Here is a 23,383-nt window from a genome sequence, read left to right as displayed (position 1 = left end):
ATATGAATTTCCTGATCAGTTTTCGGGAAATTAATTTACAACAACCACAATATTACCTACGTAATGTCACGACGTGCTTCGATTCACTAATATTACATTCTACAAATTACGTATTATTAATACGTACACAAATACGTAAATGAAATACAGATTTAAGAATACACAATACAATTTTTACTCACGTATGAGCGTATTAATTAATCCTACCTTGGATTTTGAAAATTTAATAAGAATGTTATGTTTATTAACTATTGCACAATCTTCAGTTTCGTATATTAATTCGCTTCTGGTTCATTATATTATAGTTGAAAGAGAGATTTTAGATAATAGGCTAGTAAAATTATAATATATTGTTGTTTTGTTTGTCTTGTTTCGTATTTCACATATTATCCTTTTATTTTTCTTGTTAAAACGTAATACTACGCAATATACGTCAAATGACTAACACCTGTTTACCTTAGGTGTTTACAGCATTCGTTAATAAGCATATTACGTTGCGTGGAAGTTCATTCAGAGGCACATTTGGTAAATTCTAATCGAGAGCAAATTGTGCCAGCCCAAAGGCTATCAATTCCCAGCGAAAGAATATTAGTTGTAGGTACGTATTGTGTCCTGATTTGTATAATGTGAAAATTTGGTACTTTTAGTAAGGCCTAGATACGATTTTTTGAAGTGAAACGCTTAACTTGGGGAGTAAGCTGGCGAACTCACGACGTAAGCATTACGAAAAGTGTGATCGGGCAAGGCGAACGGAAGTTGAGTGGGATATAAGCAAGGGACGAGAGCGCGCGCACATTTTCTTTCTTTCTTCCTCTCATAGCCAAATTTTATAACTGCAAATAAATAATAACTTCAGTCGTGTGGTATATCATAAACACACTCGTTTTTTTATTTGTTTCTAATGACTATGACTGAAAGCAGTGAACAGGCGTGTCAGTAATACATACAAAGTTTTGATTTCTGTTTAATTCGGTTCGTCTTCACCATATTTAGACCAACTTTCACTCGACATGACACGTTATAATATGTATATCCGTTTGTGCAAAAACAATTGAATGCAACGTTTCGTCTTGTGCTTTACATTCTCTCCGCCTCGGGAGTGTTTTGTTATCTATGAAAGTTTTTCTAATTCTGACATTATAAACAAATTCTATTATTTATGTCGCATATGCAGATTGTCGATACAATATGTCGATATTAGGAATCATCAACTCGAACATAGACAAAATATTAGAAACAAAATTAAGGAAAATATCAGGAACAACCTCCTTGAAAACACCCTTGAAACCCCACGTGGATAATTAATGTCAAGTAAATAACAAGAAACAAACAATATTAATATACCAAGAAATCTATTATGATTGTAATTGTTTTTCGAAGTCGCATCTGACTATTAAAAGGGCATCAAAAAAATCTCGGAATAACAGTATCTAATGTGTTTCTCGTAAATGAGTTGTACTCAGAAATCGATTGAATGATTTTTCCACGCAATGAATCATTGTAAAAAATAAAGAGTTTCAGTACTCATAATTATAACAAGACGTAGTATAATTGATGGTGAATTTGATCGACGTACATAATCGAAATAGATATGTGCAAAATTTTCTCTAAACTCGTCCGATCATCGGTTCGTACGCGCGATTCGATACATGATAGAATCAATAAATAATAAATCAATCTCTTTCAGTTTATGGTTACAACTAAGTAATAGATGCCATTATCACTTATACATTACTTAAATCGGAAGAGATATTTATTCTTTTGATCATAGGTACATATTTACGAATGTCTTGAATTGAAAAAAAATATAATAGAACTCATAACGCACGCAGACTTTTTATCATTGTAATTGTAAAATGTAAAAAGGTACCATTTTCCGGAAAAAAAGTTATCAACAAGTCTAAATTATTTTATTCAAACTCTCTGTAATTAATGTTATTCATTATATTTTCGGTCCCGTTTTGTAGCAAAATCTATCAATAATCTAGTAAACGTGGTTCGTTCTCAAAAATAAGAGCTTGAAGTTAATCTTTATGGACAAAATATTATAAGCTAATTTCGAGTATGAATATTTTAGTAATTATATTCATATTAAGAGGTTGTTTGAGCCCCTGGGGATGTGCTATTTTATATAAAACCACTGCTGTGATATTGGTTCTGTGTGCAATTAACTCGCGAAGTAAGAATATATTTAGCATTTAGACATACTTTTTATGAAACAGGAGAACGATAACCTAGTAGGCGAACCGGAGTAAGTGTTTCAGAAAGAATCCCTGCCTAGAATGCTAGATGAAACCCTAGGAAAACATTCAAACAGGATTATTCTTTGTCCATTATCATCTTATGAAAAGAACTAAATGCTTAATTGTTGTGAAACACCTGGCTGGTTACGATTGGTCCAGTACCCTTTGTAATTATTCCCAAATGTCATATTTCTTATATAAAATACACAAGACAGCTGCTTTACTTATTATTAAAGGTAATTCTGTGCTATGTAGAAATTTATTATTTCGATTAAAATGGGACGGCGGGTGAGTGTATACAAACACATGCGGCCCATCTGGCGTGTACACTCGCGTATAAAAGCGATTTGTCGATTATAAATTATTTTTTTCCATATCTTTAATTAACCTTTTAAATTTTTAGTAGTGTAATTAGTATTTGCTTATAAGTAATGTTAATGTAATGTTTGTAGTAATATGTTAGTCGCCTGTGGATGGACTCCTCTTGGATGAAGGCCTCCTCGAACCCTTTCTCGATGTCTCTATCTTTTTCTGCTATTTCTATCAAGTCGACGGCCCACTCTTCTGTTTTTTGGGTTATCCCATCCATTGTCTTGTATTTAATTTCCATCTGTTGTCTGGGTTTCGTCTTACATGACCAGCCTATTGCCGATTTAGTGTTAAAGCTTTACATAGGGCATCGTTCGATTTGTTATAATAAATTCTCAATAAAAGTGTATACATATATAGCAGATCCAAATTGTAGTTTGAAGTAAATTCATTAACTAAACTTGACCTTTAAATAAAATTACGAAATATACATTATCAATTAATTAAAATTACTATCAATTGTGCTATTCAAACATACAAACTACAAGTAGAAGCAACACCTATTTAACTTGTTTTCTTTATCTCTAATTATGTTAAGTGTTTATTTTTACCGTTTCGCATCATCAATAAATGATTTTCAGGTGTACATTGTGTACATGACTGTACAGAACGTATGGAGAAATGTATTCGTAGAAGCAGGCGCATGTCACACGCGTTGCTTTTCGAAGAACTTCGATTATCTCCCCTCAAACTGAAGAGGAGAAATCTCCCATTGTTGTCGTGTATGTCATATACCATTGTTGTCCACTTTTGTAAATGTTGCAGATATCCAATATTGTATGTATATGATAGATTACGACCTGAATGCAACTTTGTTCAACGCATATGCTCTTAGGTTTTAACTTTTGTTCGATTTCTGACAATATATCGTTACAATATGTTAGTATTCTCATTTAGGCCCACACTAAAATACGGTCTAGAACGTTCATGCAACGTACTGCCATTTTTATTCTTCAATTAGCTGGTAACGGGAATTTAAAAATAATCAAATGTTTTCAAAATTTATAAGAGTGCCGTACGTAATTTGTTAGTGTATCGATACTACGCTGTGACCTGTAAAACCTAGTAGTAGTTATTAACATGTTTAGCAGTTTCAGGTGACAATATATTTTAACGTGAATAATTCATTAATTCTATAACAATTATAGTGTAATCTTTATGTGACTTGAATCTTCAATTAGGTCAACGTTCTCGCAATGATAACCAAGAACGAATTCGACGAATGTGTTTATCAAGTGTAGATTAAATTCTGCAGAAATGTTTTTAAGTCTTTTAAAGCCTACAATGGGGTATTATGTTCTTAAAAACGTATTAGGTTCTTTATGTATAAATATTGTATTAAGCTGTGCTTATGATTTTCCTATACGTCTATAATTTGAAGTAAATTCAAGTATAAAATGTTTGGACTTGGATTGATTTTAAAACGTAAATAAAATTTATTAAAAGTAGATTTTTATCTAGATAAATCGAAATTTTAATTTAGTGTAATTGTAGTAGGAACGAACATATTTTGTGTTTATGCTCCAGTAAGAAAAAAACGCACCATAAGCTTATACTTATACTCATTTTCTAATCGAAGTTTAGATATGAATGGAACATTCAATAATTATCGTGAACTCTTCGACACAAAATAGACTGCGTGTGAATGACCTTTAGACCCGCTTATTAATTCCACGCTACGAAGCGCCGAACAATTTAGTTCCATAGTCCTCACTTAGTCTATAGAAATTGTCGTGTCCCCTGAATTTATATAAAATTAGTGACAATGCCTTGAGTTGTTTCTCGGTAACGTCAAGGTTGGTCGTTCTTGGAAGTGAGGGCAACGAAGGCGCGACTGGTTGCGTTCGTTTCCCGTGTTTATTTCACTACGCGTGCGGCGATACGCCAGTCGACTTTCGTGCCTGAGAGAAGGTTTACGTATTCGCCACGACGAACTTTCACCCGCGATATCTGTGATATTAGTGAAATTGAATGTGTACTTTCTTAGAACACGATTCTGAAACGGCACGCAGTCGATTCTGCAAATTAATTTCTCCTGTGCATTCTATTTCTACGAAACCGCTTCAAGACTACGGAGAAACGAGAGCTATAAAGTGGATTTGAGGAGATATAATTAAAAGTGGACTTGTGTTTTTGTGTTTCGTCGATATAAGGCGTTTAAATTGGATCCCAATCACAGGCTGACACCTCAAATGGTGGTCAAACTTCCAGGTCAGTTTATAGTATAAGTTATTTACGTTTATAATCTGTTTTATATGCATACAATGTGTGACACTTAAAACAATTTTAATTATGCCACACGTGATCAGGCAATATATGCAAAACCTAGATGATTAATCTGAGTCTTGGTAATTGTAAATTAAACACGATTTAATCTAGTAGAACTTAAAGTAGTGTAATGGTGTCACGTGAAATATGTATAATATATGTTTCCAACCTACCCAGTACATATAAAAAAGTATTTAAAGTTAATACGTGAAACCTTAGAAACAAGTATATTATGTCAAGTCGTCAGCGTGAATTAGAACCAATAATATACACATGTACATAATATGATGAGACGTTTAAGGGTTCCTGTAAATATGAAATTTATTTAAGTATATAAGTTTCAAGAAATTTCGTCGTATAATTAATCGTTAGAGTTATCATATTGTTATTATCAGATCTTTCGGCCGTGCATAGGTAAAGTTATTAGTATTTTGATATAAAATTAAATAATTGTAATCAGTGACTGTAGTGTTCTTGGCATAATTCGAGTTATTCCGAATGTAAACAACATTTTCAGTATTAAATTAAACATAGAATTTTCTAATAATTTCTTTGAAATTGTAAAATCCTTTTAATGAAACTATAATCGTTTTATAAATTAACACAGAAACACCCGGAACTGATAATTGCTATTTCAATTTTGCCTGCGTTGAACTAATTTTATTTAAGGTCGTATTATCAAGAAGATAAATAATTGATGGATTGATGGATCAATGAAACCCCAGACTTATATATATTATCGACTCAAACTTGTTACTTGACCACGAATGCTTATACACCCTGTTCTGGAATAATTTAAAAGAATTGAGACCCAGGTCGTGACTAAAATAGTACTTTCAACCCTACATAATCTCAAACCCCAAAATTAAAATTCCTTAGTACACAATGTTAAGGCGCAAGGCAATGTTTAGTGACGGTGTAATCGTTAGCAATTAGTATTATTTATCCCAGTGGTAAATAATAATATATAATAGATTAAGGGCCTGTTTCACAATGTATGGATAAAGTACCAAATAGCTATGCTACACATAAATTATCGAAAGATAAAAGTTCCAAATAAGATACTTCGCGTTTCATGACGTATAGCGCTATCTGACAGTCGTGAAACGCAACAATAGTGTTTATCCTACCAATAAGTAATAAATAGCTTATTTGGAACTTATCAGGACATTGTGAAACAGGCCCTAAAATGACGTATTTGGTTACTTACTTCATGAAACTAATACCATTATACATAGTTCCATAAATATTTATCTCTCAATTAAAGTAAACTATGAGGGTATTGGCAATCGCTGTTTGCTTTGATTAAAACCGCACCGCAACCGATTTTGGCTATTTTCATTAAGAAATAACCGATAACAAGAACTCAGGTGAATTTGAATACGAAATTATCACAATTTCATCAATAGATAAATAAAAATTTCATTTTACCATTTAGAACCAGAAAATTTGTTTACATTAAGATTTTACTTAAATACGTTAATATGTCGCATGTATTACATATCTTGACTTTTGTATACATCGACATTTTTAAAGGATTTTATATTGAAGTCATTTATTCATACAATCATCATTTAATAGTCTATCCATAAAAAATAATGGTATGGAAATACGGTCGGCAAATTCAAATATTCCTATTATTAAGTTGTATTGTATATATTAACTACACTATTTTAAGTGTGCATAGATTATTTTTAGTTTACTACGTCCTGTATTCTACACGTTTGATTGTGTCTTGAATTTGCAAAAAACTCTACAACGCGTTTTCTCCTTTATAAAAATTGACCATTTATAATATTATGTATTAATAGATTCGTTTGCCATTTCCGACAAGTAATTTTTATTTGATTGTTTTGTTACGAACCATTGTTCGCATGCGCAATAGTTCCAGGAAAAGCAATGATATTATATAGAACAATCATTGGGGAAATGTGTTGTAATTTCTGACATCAAAATGTATTATAAGCTAAGATTATTATGTAGATCGAACTTCTGGGTTACATGCGTTATGAAAGAGTATAATTGTAAATGCGAGTTAGTGAAAAATAATTGTACCGTAAAGTATTCTTTAAAAAGTAATTCCAGACAAACCAGTAAAATTAAAGAGGCCACACGACATCTTTTTCTAGCAATCAACATTTATCCTCCTCGTGTTCGACGAAAGGCTTAATAAAATTGCTCAGATAATAGCTTTCCTTCTACGAAAATAATCATAGGGCATACGCAAAACAATAGGCTCTGAGTACTCTTTGGTTTCGCATAAAAACGCCATTGTCTCCCTTCAAGCATAAACAAAGACAATAATAGTTCCACGTACACCTTTGATGTTCCCCGTATTGACTGGAACGAGAATTGGATAAATGACCGGCACCGGTTTTCAATGACAGAACAAAATTGATGAATTATCGCTCTTAATTCACAAAGTAATTTTATATAGTCTATGTTTTGAATTGCACTATAAGAATATTGCACATATGAATCCTCTGTTGTAGAGTTTATCGAATGCAGTCCTAAGCTCGATTTCAGGCAAAATTGTTTCCGGACAAAGAAATGAGTCTACAACGCACTGGCAACCGGACTTTTTGAAATGTGTTTAATATTTATTTTAAAAGAGCGACTTTTCTCGTGTCATGATGCCAAGCGATAACGATACCTTTGAATGTCCAAAGTAAACAGATGCCTGTGTATGCCTCGTGCCCTGTTGGTACATAAAACACGTAGAAACTTCAATTAATTGCTATCTACCCACTCTATTCCGTAATAGGACGGCGTGTTTGTATTTCTCTTCAATTTATTCCCCAGAATTCCTATTTTTATTTGCCAATGTATATAAAATATTGGTATGAGGCATGCCAGCGTATTTCAATGTAAAAGCTAGTTTAACATATAGTAATATCGTTATATTAATGCTAACAAATCAATTATTTACACCAATTTATAACCCAACAGATATATTATGGGATAGAATTTGTACTAACTCGATTTTAACCTTTTTACCTTTCATTGCGTATGTAAACAAATTACATATATGATATTTAATAAGACTAGTTATATTTGTAGGAAATAAAAAGGCTTTTTATTTATTTATTTATTTATTATTTAATAAGACTAATAATCTTTTTTATTAGAATAATAATCCTTATTTATGAAGTTTTCAACAAAATTTCAATGTTAAGCAAGCATTTTGTATTATGAATTGATGGAGACCGTTTCTTCGAAGACGCGATTGTTGCATGAATTTTGATTAACTTTAATAATTTAAATTTCTTAGAACGCGATTATAACCAGTATACCTAATGATACACGGATAGATGTGCATAAATTACACTTACCTCGGCTAATACTATGCTTTAATGTTAGCCGTAATGCATTGCATAATGCAAACATACAACATTTCTGAGAAAACAGTGTTATCGACATCGTTAGACTATGCAAACTGGTAGCAGGATCCCTTTATCTTGAAAAACATGTCGAGGCGAGCAGCTATGGTTCCTAAAATACGTGGAATTGTCGGTAGCTTTTAACTCGTTCCAATTTTCAATTAGCGAAATTGTTTGTAGCATGTTTTATGAATTCCATTTATCGCGAGTTAATTGATTGAGAGAAGGGAAACTAAGCTTCATCAATATCTTAATGGAGATCGTAATTATTATTTGTTTTCATCTCGAACAATGTAATCTTATTAAAACGGGATTAAAACTGATTACATAAATTAATGAACAATCATTAAAACGCTGTAAACAGAATTAACGGGAATATGAAAAAGAGTTATTCCTCGGAAGACAAACTACTAGGAAAATGTGCGTTGGATCGAAACGTTCGGAAGGTGGGATGTGTGCAGTGCGCTGGCGCAGGTATGCGTGTTCTCGGAATAAACCGCGTCCGTTTTTGCTCCTTTTTCGATTCGTGTTTACCGAGAATCGAATGGCCCGGTGGCGGCTCTACGCGGAACGCGTAATTAATCCTCAGAAGCCTCAACCCGAGGGTTGTTTTGAGAAATGGCGAGTATAATACCAATATTTTTTACAGACACTTTGTTCGAAGAACCGACAAACTTTGACACGCGGATAAATTTCACTTTACATTCGTGAGAATATAGCGAAGTAACTTCTACAGCGGAGAAGTGAATATTAATATAAGTTTTACAGAAATTCTACGAAAGAGTAATATGAAATGACAAAATCTACGATTCAATTAACCATTTTTAGAATTTCCTTCCTGTCTTGGCAATCTATTCAACGCTGATATTCAGAGTATTCCATACAAAAAGATATTCAAAAGGAATAAAGATTTAACTATGCTGAACAAATCGATTCAAACCTTAAACAGAACAAAAAGTGAAATAAACAAGTCAATACGACTACAGTTGTAAATCGTGCTCTTCGTTGCCCTAGGACGAAACGGAAAAGTAAAAAACATTTCCCAGAATGTGAACTAGTTTAAATTTCAATAGCGGAGTACTGCGAAGTCAACTGACTTTTTCGCCTAACGAGCGGATTCAAGTATTGCTTTGATCTTCTTGCTCCACTAAAAGAGTTCTTGTTTCCTTCGATAAAAGCAGCTTTTTGTCTGCGTCCATATCTAGTTAAATAATATTCGATTTACTTCTAGAATTGAATTACTATATTATTCACATGAATATTTTTTGAACTTGACACAGTGATTCATTAAAAATTATTTAATTTCAATTACATCGTTCTTAATGTCAACGACCAAGCAAAATATGTAAATGCAAAAACCGTTTTTCTATGAAACATTATCGCGTTTGGTATTCATAGAAATAGATTTCACTAAAGCATTCGACCAGATTGGTTGTATCGTTAGATCTAATTGATAAAGTACGTAAGGTGAAGGTTAAATTATCATGAGGCTGACAACGTCTGCTTATAACACGATTTGCGTCAGTGGTGTATTTGTAGTTGCATTTCTGAACTGATTAGCGTCGGTTATCAGCGAACGTCATGTAAACGCATTTTAGAAATGGAAGCATATTAAAAGTCTTTATTAATAGCTAATTAGCTATTTTGTATATGTATACAAGACAGTTTTCTTAATCGTTTCTCCTAACTGTACATATAAATAGCACGGCGGAGTAGTCGCCTTTGAAACTACTAAAGTAGCTCCAACTAGCCTTCTGTTGGACTTCGCTGTTTTAACCTACTTATAAACATATTCCTCGCGATACCTGTTTGTAACTCATACATTTTTTACAATAATTAAATACTTTACTGTATAGATAGAATAGATTAAGTTTTCCGTTTGAGTGTACTTGTGTATTCTTGTTCATTGCATGTCAGCATTATAGTCTCACATGCATTCTGACATCAGAAACTGATACAAGATAAGCTGAGAGAAACTCAGTGCGTGAATGGGCAAATTGGTTATCCAATAACCAGTTATACGTGTTCAGTAGGAAACCCTTTCACTCGGATTCATGGCTGACGATAAAAATAGTCACTTTACAGATAACGTCTAAGTGAAGTACTAAGCTAGGCACGTAATTCAATAACGGAGCGTCATTTAAAAAAAATCGAAACGGCCCCGGGTTGACGTTGTTCTGAGAACGCAGCGAATGACCAACCGGTCGTTGTTTCTGAGAACACGCGAAGGCTGCTCAGCGAAACTCTACATTCGAACGTTTATTGCCAAAGTCTTTATGAGCTTTGGGCCGTACTCGGGTTTTTATTGCCGCTGGATTGAGGCCAATCCGCACGTTATGGATTGCTATCATCTCCGTCTTTTCCTTATGAAGGACGAGGCAGTTATATTACTTGTCATCATGCGGATGTACTTAAAAATATTTATTACAAGCATTTGGAGTTCACAAAATATTTTTTTAAGTTTTTAAGTCTCGCAAAAGGTCACCAGGATATCACTGCTATCAAGTATATATGTAAGAGAATGACTTGATCCGTACTTAGTAGATATAACAGATCTCCAATCGATCTGAGGTCATTTACCGCTCAAAGGTCGCGAACGGATATCTGACCAATCAGCTGGTCATTAAAACTTCAACCGACGTAGTTTTTTATAGATATTTAAAAAACTAAATGTTTAGAACACGCTAAATATTTTTTGTATTTCATGAGAGCATCTACTTGATATATAAATTACGTACAGGTCTTTGTTATATATTGTATGATTCTAGTTATAAATAGTCAGGATCTAACTATTTAAGTTTCATAGAATTCCACGTGAATGCGTTGGCAACTAAATCCTGATGAAATCGGCCTCGCCTGCATGTCAGAGGCCAAAGTGAATGGCCCCAACCCACCTACTTGTGGAATTCTTAAGCGTTAAATTTGAATCGTATTTCTTAGAAGCCTGATTTCTCCGTACGTTGAGTATTTAAATACTTTTAACGCTGTTTTGTATGTACCGCATTCACTGTCATTAATAAAAATCCATGTAAATCATTTCTTTGAAAATAATTTAATTGTTTTAACTACAATCTCATAAACAAATTATTTATCATGTAACATATTTAACTATTTATCAAGTGTGTTTTTAAACAAATACGAAAATATTAAAAAATAAATAAATTATATACAGTATTTCGACTTCCTTACTGCCAGGTGTCAAATGCAAACACCGGAAATTGATAACGAGCAGGAGGAAATGCCGTTACGTTCAGTGATCTATGGTGCTAACTGAAAAAAAGTTTTTGTAGTGAGTGAAGTAGATAAAAAATTATTACGAAAGATTTGCCTTTTTATAATTACATAACATATTAACTACATATAGCCTTATACAAAGCTGCAAAACCTCTATTAAATCCCGCCACCTTAATAAAGACAAAATATTCAAGAAAGACAATTATTCTTGCCTAAGCTAGTTGACATAAATTATCTTTGGTTATATCTTAATATATATATAAATTTCCTGTCACGATGTTTGTCCGCGATGGACTCCTAAACTACCGAACCGATATCAATCAAATTTGCACACCGGGTTCAGTCTGGTCCAATTTAAAAAATGGGATAGCTTAGATCTTTAATTATAGTCGCAATTTCATTTTATTGCAAATTTTTTGTTTATTATTTGATACCATTCTAACGTGTTAAAAGTACCAACGTTTCACATAAGCTCCTTTCACATCAGTTTCCCTTGAATAGCTTACTACTATGTAATATAACAAAAACCTTAGCCACAGCAACGCTTGGCCGAGTCTGCTAGTAGCCTATGGTAATTAATCTGTTTCTTACAAAGCAAATAACAAATATAGCAGACGGAGTAAAATCTAATATTTTAGAACTTATCTTTAGTCCATTTAATATGCGACTAAAAGCCGATTATTTTGAACTGGATTATGGAAGGCAACGTTATGACTTTAACGTACGCAAATGAATTTTTGGAAACTGCGCTTCTATTGAACGCGGAGAAGAGCGCTGGCTGAATAATCGAATAGCTCAACCGAATTTCATAGGAATAAAAAAGGAACATTTTGTTAATGTATGATGATAGCCGTATTTTTATCAGAAAATGTAATTCAATATAAGTTATTAAACACTCAATGTATTACGAGAATAAATTCACGTAATATACGATTTGATGGTACCATAAAAATTGGGTTGAAACTGATTTTTTATTAGTATAAAGTTCCAGTTATCGTGACAAAACTGGTTAGATAAATATTGTTCTGTTTTGGAATTTGGTGTCGCTATTTTTACGACCTGATGATTATTGAATACTGTTAGTCCTACGGACGCTGTCTGTATTGATCTGACGAGTTGTTGAGTGATTTACTCCACAACAAAAGCAAGCATAAAAGCCCCTTAGGCTCTTATGCTTTTAATTATCTAGTATTTTCTTTACTGTGAAAGCTTAATTATATAAATTTCATAATAAATCTTCATACTTTCTCAGAATGTTAATCAAATACGATATTTACGATCGTTACTGTCAGCTTCTAAGTATTGTAAATGTATTCTTATTTGTCTCTTGAATTTTCCTTAAAAAATAAATATTTTCGAACAGGTAATTTAAGAAAATATTGTTTATTTTTCTCTCTCGAATTTTTTTGTGTAACTATATACTTTTTTATTTGTTTTAGTACTTTACCTTGCTCGTGCAATTTATTGATAAATAATCGTCAAATACGACATACGCGTATTATTGATTATAGTTGTAGTAAATGGGTCGCGTCGCTACAGTCGAAGATCCAATTTAATAAAAATGCGCTGATGAAAAAAGCGAAGGCGTTTCTCGCGTTGCAGTCAGTGGAGGTTCACTAGTCACATAGTCATAACTAAATACGTAATAGGATATTCATGGTCCTCTACTTTGGATTAAAATTTGTTCTAACCGAAAATCTAATCTACTTATATACAAATATCATTAACATTATCCCTGGAAATTAATGCTGTGATGCAACGAGCTTTTGGAAAATTCCATTCGATATAGGTCAATTATTGTGACTGTTCGATTTATTATTAGTATATCGAATACATATTTGTATGCGTAGAAATGACGTTTTAATGGACTTCCTTAAGATTATTTTACCTATATTACATTATATAAATAAGATAGATATAATGAAGGTGTTCGAAATTCATTTTCGGTGTATAAATAATTATTCAATGTTTTCACAGAGGGTATATCCCTCTACCTATACTGTTGAATGCATCAAGGCACCAGGGTTAAACCCCTTAGTGGGTTTTGATTCCGTACTCTACATAAGCAAGTACGAAAACTCTTTCCTTAATTGCTATTAAATAGATATGGTAAGCCAGAAATGCAGTCTGTTTGCTCCAAGCGTAATTTGGAAAGCAAAAGACTTGAGCACATTTCCTTTTTGTTCCAACTTCGTATGTACAATCAGCATCGTCCTTACTAAAAAAATTCGAAGTTTCATTGTTTAAATCTTTTAGCATCAATTCGTACTCGTATTAATACTTTTACTTGACCAAAGCTATGTAGATTTTGCAACCATATTTAAATGTTTGACCACAGATTTCCCAATTATATCTCTGTGGATCTGGATAACAGAACAATTCAATTATGTTAAATGTTCTGTGGTCTGACTCACTTGTCAAATCCAATAAGAAAACCATTAAACAGAAGTTGTAAAAAACAATATCAACACCACTTAGAAGTCTTTATTAAAGGTCCTTCCGAGAATCACCTTTATCCAAGATATTGCTAAACAAAATGTTTTAATATCGGCCCTCGATATTCGCGGAACATTAAAATTGTTCTCAGAAACTTCGATTTCGTTTCGTAATTGAATGGCATTTCTTTTTGATTTTTACGTGTCCATTTTGTTTCGAGAAACACGAAGTACAGATGTTTATTCACATTTTTGTGTATTGATATCATGTTCGTGTTGATATTACCTGACGAAATGTTGTTTAAATAATTTAAGTTTGTGTTTCGGTCCGTCCGGGTTAGAATTTACAAAAGAATATGTATACAAATTAAATTAAAAGTCCATAGATTATAATGTAATTTTTTGCGATACAATAACTCGATTACTAAAGCCAAGTGAGATATCAATTTCTTAATTCGATTGGATTAATAAATAAATACAGATCAGGATCCATAATTAAAAATAAAACAAACAAGAGTACGTTGCATTATGATGCCAAAGATTTTAAAAGTTTTCAATACAAGGCCGGTTAAAAATAAAACAAAGGTATATGAGTCAGGGTATATTTCTACAGAACGATAAATAATGTACGCATGACGAGTGGTTCCTAGTATTCTGCTTTTAACACTCACAAAATAAGCGATTGTCTTCTTCCACTAAAAGTGTCCGTACCAATTCACCGAAATAGCGCCTTGCTGCTAGTTCCGTTACGACCTCCGTTTGCCCAATACAGAACACACTTCAAATCCGTGTTTAAATAATAATTGTATTAAAAAATAATGACCATAAACAACTCTATGTTGCTATTGTCTGTGTCGTCACACGTTTTCCTTCGCCATCACATCTATACAGTACCAAATATAATCCAAGCTTCTATAAAGAAGAATGATCTCACTATGTACGTAATATTTTTATTACAATATTATCCAATTAATAGAACTTATACTAGTGCCAATGAAATATGAGAGATAAAATACGTAGAAGGCGCAGACGTCCCAGAAATAGAGATAAACGATGAAATCATTGACGATTCTCGTTATTATGATCTATGGCCGTTGTCATGGCAACGTAGTATAAAGCACCTTCGACTTAAGTCTGGATATATTTGGTTCTAAGAATGTTGGTTCATGCTTTTTTAGACTCAACGAATCCAAATATGAACTGTTATTGCGTCTCATTTTTGTTTCATGCAATCTCGCTGATGGAAAGTTTGTTTAGTTGAGTTGTACCTATCCTGCAGCTATACAGGAACTATTATTATAATAGAATATGTATATACAGATATACATAAAACTTTTTCCTTTAGAAATGGATTTCCAATTTCTTTGTATTGCTTATAAATATTTAAAAGCCTTTTACGAAAGTCAATTTAAATGTTATATTGAAGTGATTTCCAAGAATGAATTTATCGTATGTTGTGTAACGTAGGTAAAAGTACAATGCTCGTTGCTAACCCGCTACAACTTGTTATGACTCGGAAATAATATATAATGTAATGTGTTCCAATTCTGAGGTGAAAACATCACCACGGCCGTAGTAAGAGCCATAGAACTTGTATTATTTATCTATACTTATGAGTAACCATTAACACTTAATTAATGAGACACTTTAGGTTAGGTTATTGTAATTATGGACAGTCAGGACAAACAGATATATTAATATTAAAATTATTTATGGATTATACACACATATCTTACCAGTTATTTGGATTAGATCGAGTTTGTAAAAAAAAAATTTTTTTCTCGTTTTTTTTATTAGAAAACGTTATTGTTCTGTATTTCTGGTAATTTTATTAACAAAGCTGAGTCCAAAGAACTCCAAGGTGTAACTTGAAATATAACTTCGTAAATAGCGACAAAGGCGATTCTAAGAAAGATACTGTCATACAACATACAATTTCAAGAAATCCTCCCACAAACAATACAATCCGAAGGCAGAATGTGGGTGCGACTTTCTATATTGTTTTATTTTACTATGAAACTCCTGCGTATACGTCTGGGTATATTAAAGATTTTTGTATCATTATTAGTTTATCGCTATTCTGTGTTGTATGTAGGATGGAGGTAACTTCAGCGATGGAGACTGCAAAATCTTTACTTTACGTATTAAATTTTTTAGCTAAAACTATTCCTCTTAGTTCAATTAGTCGACTTAGCCGATAGTCGACGTAGACTAGTGTAGAAATTGTATAGTTGTTGTATATTTCGTATTAGGTATGCATACCTTTAGCAAATTTAGAAATTCAATTTTACGATTCTCGGGAAAATTTCATTTTAAATCTGTTTGAGTTTGTAAGCCATATTCATTTTAAAGGAAGCTATACAATAATAATAATAATAAAGCCTTTGCGATAAAACCTTTTTGCTCATATTGATTTTTACACAATGAACACGTTTTTTAATAGCTGTGATAAATAAAACATATTCTCCTATATATACAACTGATTTGTTTTTTTCTATGATATTACATAATTTATTTGTATGGTATTAGGATTAGTAGAAGTAGCATACATTCTACAACTATATGTAGGATATAATATGATAACATTAAATAATGCGCAGCTGCCGATGTGTGAGCACCCAAATAGCAGATGGTTCGTCGATGTGAAAGCTTTGAATGCAGGTAGGGGATTCTGAGAACGCCAAATATAATCGCACTACGGCGAACTCACTGTCTAAGGCACGTCCGAATTTTGTATGCTAACCGAACACCTGCGTTCATATCTCGTTATAATAAGTAATGTTAAATATTAACAATTTCTATTCTATATATCTCAGCTACTATATTGATTCAATTTTATTTTTCAATTATACGTGTACTTTTCATGTCTACGTACTATCCTTCCTTTCAATTGAGTCGATTTAATTAAATTTAATTATATTTATCTAAATTTACGTAGAAATTTAACACGTATAAACAATATTATAATAATGATAGCTAACAAATGATTAGATTGTTAGTTTGTGAATGAGTTCCCAGAAGTACTCAACGCCCGTGTTTCGTCATTCGTATTTCGTATTCGCATTCGTGCCAAAGACAGCTGTCTTGTCACTCGTTTAGTGTGCGCAGCGTTACTGAGAGGAGGCCCTTGTCCTCCCGCGCGATCCCCCCTGTTAACAACTGTATCTATAGTTACTTTTGTGTATTTACTACAGTAATTGCCAGTCATACTTTTTACACATTGGCCGTTGGTCCTCAGGCCCTCACGGTTTACACTTTACAATCCTCAGTGTTCAATTAACCGTCGGGTAGTGTTCATGTGTGCCTTTACTATACGATAATTTATCAATTCAAGCTGAATTAATAACTATTTTCAATCTTAACAGATTTTGTCTTTGGTTAGTGTACGGCACTAGTGACGTTTAGAAAGTCCAAGGCTTGGGTTTGACATTTTACATTTTTGGAATTTGGATTATTGGCGTTGGCGCCTTAAAGGCGAGAGTGAAATTACATTAGTGAAAGTTGTTCAGTGGATGGATTTTTTCAGAATTCTCGTGTTATTTTAAAATGAAATAGTTTCACAATATTATCTAAAGCTTTAGTTTTGTGTTTGATATTTTTTAAATCGTGGCCCCTGAAGAGGATTTAGGTGGAACAAATAATTGTCCACCGAAACGGCAAATGTGTTTGATTGAAAGACGAGAAGCAGAAATACGTCCTTTAAATATGACAATAGCGACAATACCTTCGCAAAGTGAGTTCTTTATATATATATAAATGTATATTCAGGTACTTAGTTTTACTTTTACTATGTAAACATGGCTAGTACAAATTGAGGTTAACTTTATTTATATTGGTTTCATGTTTTCTGGATCCACAATTATATTCTATATGCATACTAAAACAAAATTAATCTTAGTTTTATATCCATTTTGTCAATTGGTCCCCTGAACAAAGTATTTTCAAACAGCTTTTTGCTAGATTATAATGGAAATGTCTGTAGTATCTTTTGAAAAGTATAAACATACAAAATCTCTAAATTTATATATTTACAATCAAAAACACAAATTTACATTAGAAAACTAGATCTATTTTATGCATTCAATAGTTTAATGTGGTTCAAGTGTTCTGAAATATCAATTATATTATCCTTTCCTTAAAAAAATACCAGAATGTTTGTTACAATATAAGATAAAAGCTAGAAGCATATTTATAGTTTTATGAGGAAAAGCTTTACATCATATATAAAGTTCCGCTTGATAGTAATAATTGACATATGATTAATCCAATTGTTCTATTCAAGGAAACTGTTGTGTTTTCCTTTATGTGATAACAGGTCTCTGCTTTGGGTGGGAAATCAGAAAAGGTCTACCTACTTTCTATTAGAGACTCATGAGTATAGGTAGAATAGGTCACAAGTTATTGGTGTAATCGTTCACAAAGACTAAAATATGTGTTACAATAATTAATTTTAAAAATGTTATTTACAGATGCTTGTGTTGAGGTTGGGGTGCCACTAAACAGCTGGTGTAATGGTGTAGCCTGCTGTCCCAACTGTAAACACGAACTACACCTCTCGCTGTCCTGCTCTAAGGCACTTACACCACTGACTCCACCCTTCACAATACAGCCCTACCTGCCTCACTCACTCTACACAGTACCAGCACCACTTCCATCTCCTTATAATGAAGAACTAAAACGCCTGGAAGATACCCTTAAAGCCCTCCGGCTATCTGGCTGGTATTATGGCAATTTAGATTGGCAGGTAACATCCAAATACTTTTTTAATATTACTTATTCTATAACTTCATGTATTATATTTATGATTGAAACATTAATTTTGGAATGAAATAAAAAAGCCTAGACTTTATGATGCCAACAGGTCCACAATCAAGGATTTGTGAAAAAAAAGTAATATGCTTACAAAAGTCTCTTGCATGTTAAATCTAAATATATCGATTTGAATATTACTTTGTCATATATATTCAGAGAACTGAATTGACTAATAACAAGATATTATTTTTTCTGATAATGTTATATCTATAGAGGGTTATAGATAATGTTTATAGTAATTTTCATTTCCTAGCAAAAGCAAAAATAATATAACCTACAGATAAGGCATTATCAGCTATTCTATTTAATATCAGTTCACAGTAAAATACTACTGGAAATAATTATCAATTCTCAGTGGCACAATATAAGTTTCAGTTTCAAAACTAATGAACCAAAAAATGTTTAGTTGCTTATTTGATTTATCATTAAAATAGATATTCTATAAAATTTCATTTCCTGAAAAGTGTTTCACATACACTGTTTGCAGTCAGTGTTGATTTCTTTTCAAGTTAGTTCTTTATTAGATCCAATATCAAAGTGCCTTAAACATAGAAAAATACTGGAATATGTTTTTCTAGTTTTTTTTATGTTCAGGTACTAAAACAGTGAAACAATTATTTCACCCATATGACTGCAACTAATTCTCTATAACATTAGAAGAGGCAGCATACCTCCATTATTAATTTATAAAGTTTACACTGTATAGATACAGAATTGTATATCTATGATTTCCCATTTTATTTCATTATCATAACAGAAATTACATTTAATATTATCGTTAACATAACTGATTTTTCTATTTTCAGGGAGCAAGGAACCTCTTGAAGGATGTCAGTGTTGGAGCTTTTGTAATAAGGGATTCTAGGGATAGAAATTTCATTTTCTCACTGTCAGTACAAACTGAACGAGGTCCAACCTCCGTACGGATGCATTATGAGCAGGGCTATTTTAGGTAAGGATAAATACCGTGATTCTTTAACAAAAACAATTGTACTTTATTAATAACTTGATAGCTAATCTACAGAAAGTAAAGCAAGTAATTTCAGTGGTTACTTAAACAGTGTAATTAATCTCTTTTTGTTTCAATTTCCTAAACAACATTAATTTAGTGCCTTTTCTAACAAACATACATTTGCCTGAAATAGCTCTTAAAAGTTTTGTTTTCTACCCTTAAGTTAAATGGAAGCTACAAAACATTTTTTATATAAAATATTATCACATGTATATTTAAATAATAAGAATTAAGATATATTTATGTAGAAGATTTGGCCTCTGATATCAGTATTTATAAGAGTGTTCTAAGAAAGATAAGCTATAAACTCTTATCAGTGTACTTATTCTATTAAACATTCGGTTTCAGTAAACATGCGAGTAATGTATGTAATGTTATTTGCGTAGTATACTGGTACTGTAATCATAAAATTTCAGTCTCAACACAATAAAGCACTGATCTGTATGAATAGAGTTTATGTCACAGATAAGTTTATTAGAGTGCCAACCGTAATTCAAAATTATGTAATTTCTTTGTTGCCTGGGGTATATACTGAGATTGTGTCCGGCATGTTCTGATGTAAAAATAAATAAGTAAAAACTCTAAACTGAGAATTGAGAGTGTTGATCAATCAAAGAGAAGTATTTTACTAATGCTAATAAAATTAGACAAATGACAAAAATAGCAAGGTTATATGACTATTAGCAAGAACTGAGTCAGCGCAAGCATTAATAAAATTGGACTAAATACTGATTCCATTCATCAATATATTTACGTAATATTGTAAAGATAATAAAGTCCAATGTCTAGTAAGTTATTCTTGGACTTTGTGTGAAATATTAAAATGAAAATAAATATGTATTTTAAAAAACAGCTCTAAGATTACTGTTGTTATTTACAATTGTTATCTGTTCATGGAACAAATTCCAAAATTGTTTATCTGTTGATAAATAACATTAGTCAGGCAAGTGGTAACCCTTGTTAGGTGGGCGGTAGTAGTTCGTAGTATCGCGCTGTTTCTGGGTTAAATAGCACTATTTACACCTTATTGCTGTATGTATACCTTGACGTCATGTTTAACTGCAAATTTTAAATAACGTTTTTAAATACCTAAGGAGCAGTGTTGGCCTAGTGGCTTCAGCGTGCGACTCTCATACCTGAGGGCGTAGGTTCGATCCCGGGCTGTGCACCATTGGAGTTTCTTTCTATATGCGCATTTAACATTTGCTCAAACGGTGAAGGAAAACATCGTGAGGAAACCGACATGTCTTAGACCCAAAAAGTCGACGACATGTGTCAGACACTGGAGCCTGATCACCTACTTGCCTATTAGATTTAAAAATGACCATGAAACAGATTCAAAAATCTGAGACCAAGACGTAAAGAGGTTGTAGCGCCACTGATTTATTTTTTAAATACCTAGTGTAATTTTAAAACAGTATAAATAATGTCTCCTTGCGCTGATTTTTTAAATATATTAATAATGATTTTCTTTTCTTCCAGATTTGACTGCGACAGGCCGCTCGCCAGGTTTATGCCAAGATTCCGATGTGTGATCGAATTAATACAACACTACACGCGTCTAGGGGAGCGCGGGGCAGCGGGCACCGTCTGGGTTGACCGAGAGGGATGTGCACATTCCCCTGTTCTCCTTAAAAATCCACTAAGAAAATCCCCACCATCCCTCCTACACTCCGCTCGGATCGCCATCCATAAAGCATTGGACTCCAACCCACTAACTCCCAAACTTTGGACCGCTCCGAAACATAGACTATTGCCCCTCCCCTCCACACTCATCGAATACCTCGGCGAATACGCCTACTCAATCTAACATAGATCTGTCAAATAGTAAATTATTAGGGTATTAGCGAATTGCACTAGTACAGGATGCTAGGACTAAGGCAGGCTCCTTAACTAACAGTTATACCGTATTATTTGATAGTATTGATTGTAGAAGTTGTTTCTCTGTATATAATGTAATGCAAGACTGATTTGAACGCATGTTTTTCGTCTGATATTCAATCTGAATGCCCGATCTTGTCCATTATATTAAGTAACATCACACTATTTAGAGCTATATTATTTATTTCTCAACTAACCTAGGTTATATGCTAATATTTGTTCCTATGCAAGAACATGTTTTGGTAAATTTATTTATATTAAAACTTTAGTTATGAATAAAATTTACTCATTTTAGTACAGAGGGTCATATAATGTAATAACAGCCAATATTTTATTATTTTTTATTTGATGCATCCATATCACAATTGTCTGTACAAAATGTGCCATTTGTGTTAAAATTGTTTTTGAGGCTGACTTTGTAAATAGTTCTTGTTCATATTCCTATTTATTTTTTAATTTTAATTAGTTTGTCGAAATGTATACCAACCATTTAATGGTTCAATAAGTATGGCTAGTGACATTCACTAAATAAAATGTACCTACAATAGTATCAATAAGTATATGATTTTTAGTGACAGTATCATTCAAGATTGGCAACTTATATTTATTATCAAACGTGTTTACAATAATAATTTAAAATTATATAAATAACCTTATGTTATATATGATATTGGGAAAATGTGTAAATTTGAAGACAAATCGCTGATATATTATTTATGAGTCAAATCAGTGATTCAGCCTCAAATCTCATGTATTCTTTATTATAAGATTAAAAGCACCAATTACAATAAGTGTGACATAATAGTAAATGTTTGTAGACTAATGTATGAAAAGAACTGCAAATAATTTATATAAAAAATATCTGCCTTTATGATGTGGTTTTATTTTGGGCTTTAATTCCATCTTATCCTAATATTTGAAAAATACCTTTGCCGCTACAACCTCAGATCTGGGCCTTAGATTTCTGTATCTATTTCGTGATCATTTGGTTTTATAAGAGGCAAACAGGTGATCAGCCTTCTGTGGCAGACATACGTCGTGTGCTTATTGGTTTAAGGCCTTGTGGCTTTTTTTTTCACGATTTATTCCTTACGAAAAGCCATTAATTATGTCCTACAAACAGTTGCTAGTTATAGGTCCAAGTCCTCAGGGGCTCGTTATTATACAAACTTTCCCCTACAGGTAACGGAACGGTGCGTTAGTACCGGAGCCAACTCGGGAGGATGCCTTCAGACCCGCTCGACTTAAGGAAGATAGAGTCAATGGATTGCTTTTACGACTTAGATAATCTCTATAGCAATGTTAATATTTCATTCGTCATGAAATTTCGAACAGTTTATTTAAATTACAATTGCACGTGTGAACGGCACAATGCTCCGGAGCAAAGAATGTTCCGATGAACCCAATGGCGGGTCAACAGAGACTTGATAGTTCTCCGGAGTTAAAGTCGGCAGAAGGTCCAACAAAGAGGGTTTATGACCATCCACATCTGGTATTCGCGTAATCGCAGGGACCATTTGTGTCAAGTCGTACGCTAAAGCAAAGACGTGAAAGCATCTTCCCGCGTGATCAGTGGTTTCATAGACGAGCCAATCGGCATGATGGGCGTTAAAATCGCTAAGTATAACGATTTCAGTGGTCGGAACTCTTTTCAGCAGGGAATCTGTAGCCGTTTGAATGTTCTCATTGAGTCGGTCATTCGTCATTTCCGCTATAATAATTCACGTACACTACGGGACTATATTATCT

The 23,383-nt window shown here is 32.8% G+C and overlaps 1 protein-coding gene across 2 annotated transcripts; it reads left to right on the top strand.

Annotated features, from left to right (window-relative positions):
* The first annotated feature begins 4,468 nt into the window (after positions 1 to 4,468).
* On the top strand, positions 4,469 to 22,505 carry LOC110998970 (suppressor of cytokine signaling 2). 2 transcript variants are annotated; one of them, XM_022267795.2, is made up of 4 exons: positions 4,469 to 4,823; positions 18,399 to 18,673; positions 19,548 to 19,693; positions 21,236 to 22,505. In XM_022267795.2, exons 1-4 carry the CDS (start codon positions 4,805 to 4,807, stop codon positions 21,561 to 21,563), a joined length of 768 nt encoding a protein of 255 aa, XP_022123487.1. In that variant the 5' UTR covers positions 4,469 to 4,804; the 3' UTR covers positions 21,564 to 22,505. The 2 variants fall into 2 exon arrangements, with proteins under 2 accessions (XP_022123487.1, XP_022123486.2); XM_022267794.2 differs by lacking the exon at positions 4,469 to 4,823 and adding an exon at positions 16,986 to 17,662.
* The last annotated feature ends 878 nt before the right edge of the window (positions 22,506 to 23,383 follow it).

The sequence above is a fragment of the Pieris rapae genome, chromosome 13 (assembly GCF_905147795.1).
Source record: "Pieris rapae chromosome 13, ilPieRapa1.1, whole genome shotgun sequence".
NCBI lineage: Eukaryota > Metazoa > Arthropoda > Insecta > Lepidoptera > Pieridae > Pieris > Pieris rapae.
Note: the sequence above shows the minus strand (reverse complement) of the source record. Positions and strands in the feature narration are given on the sequence as shown.

Coding starts and splice junctions, on each gene's coding strand:
- LOC110998970 (XM_022267794.2), top strand. CDS start 17,590: ATGTGTTTGATTGAAAGACGAGAAGCAGAAATACGTCCTTTAAATATG. Junction 17,663..18,398: donor AGCGACAATACCTTCGCAAA/GTGAGTTCTTTA, acceptor TGTTATTTACAG/ATGCTTGTGTTGAGGTTGGG. Junction 19,694..21,235: donor TATGAGCAGGGCTATTTTAG/GTAAGGATAAAT, acceptor CTTTTCTTCCAG/ATTTGACTGCGACAGGCCGC.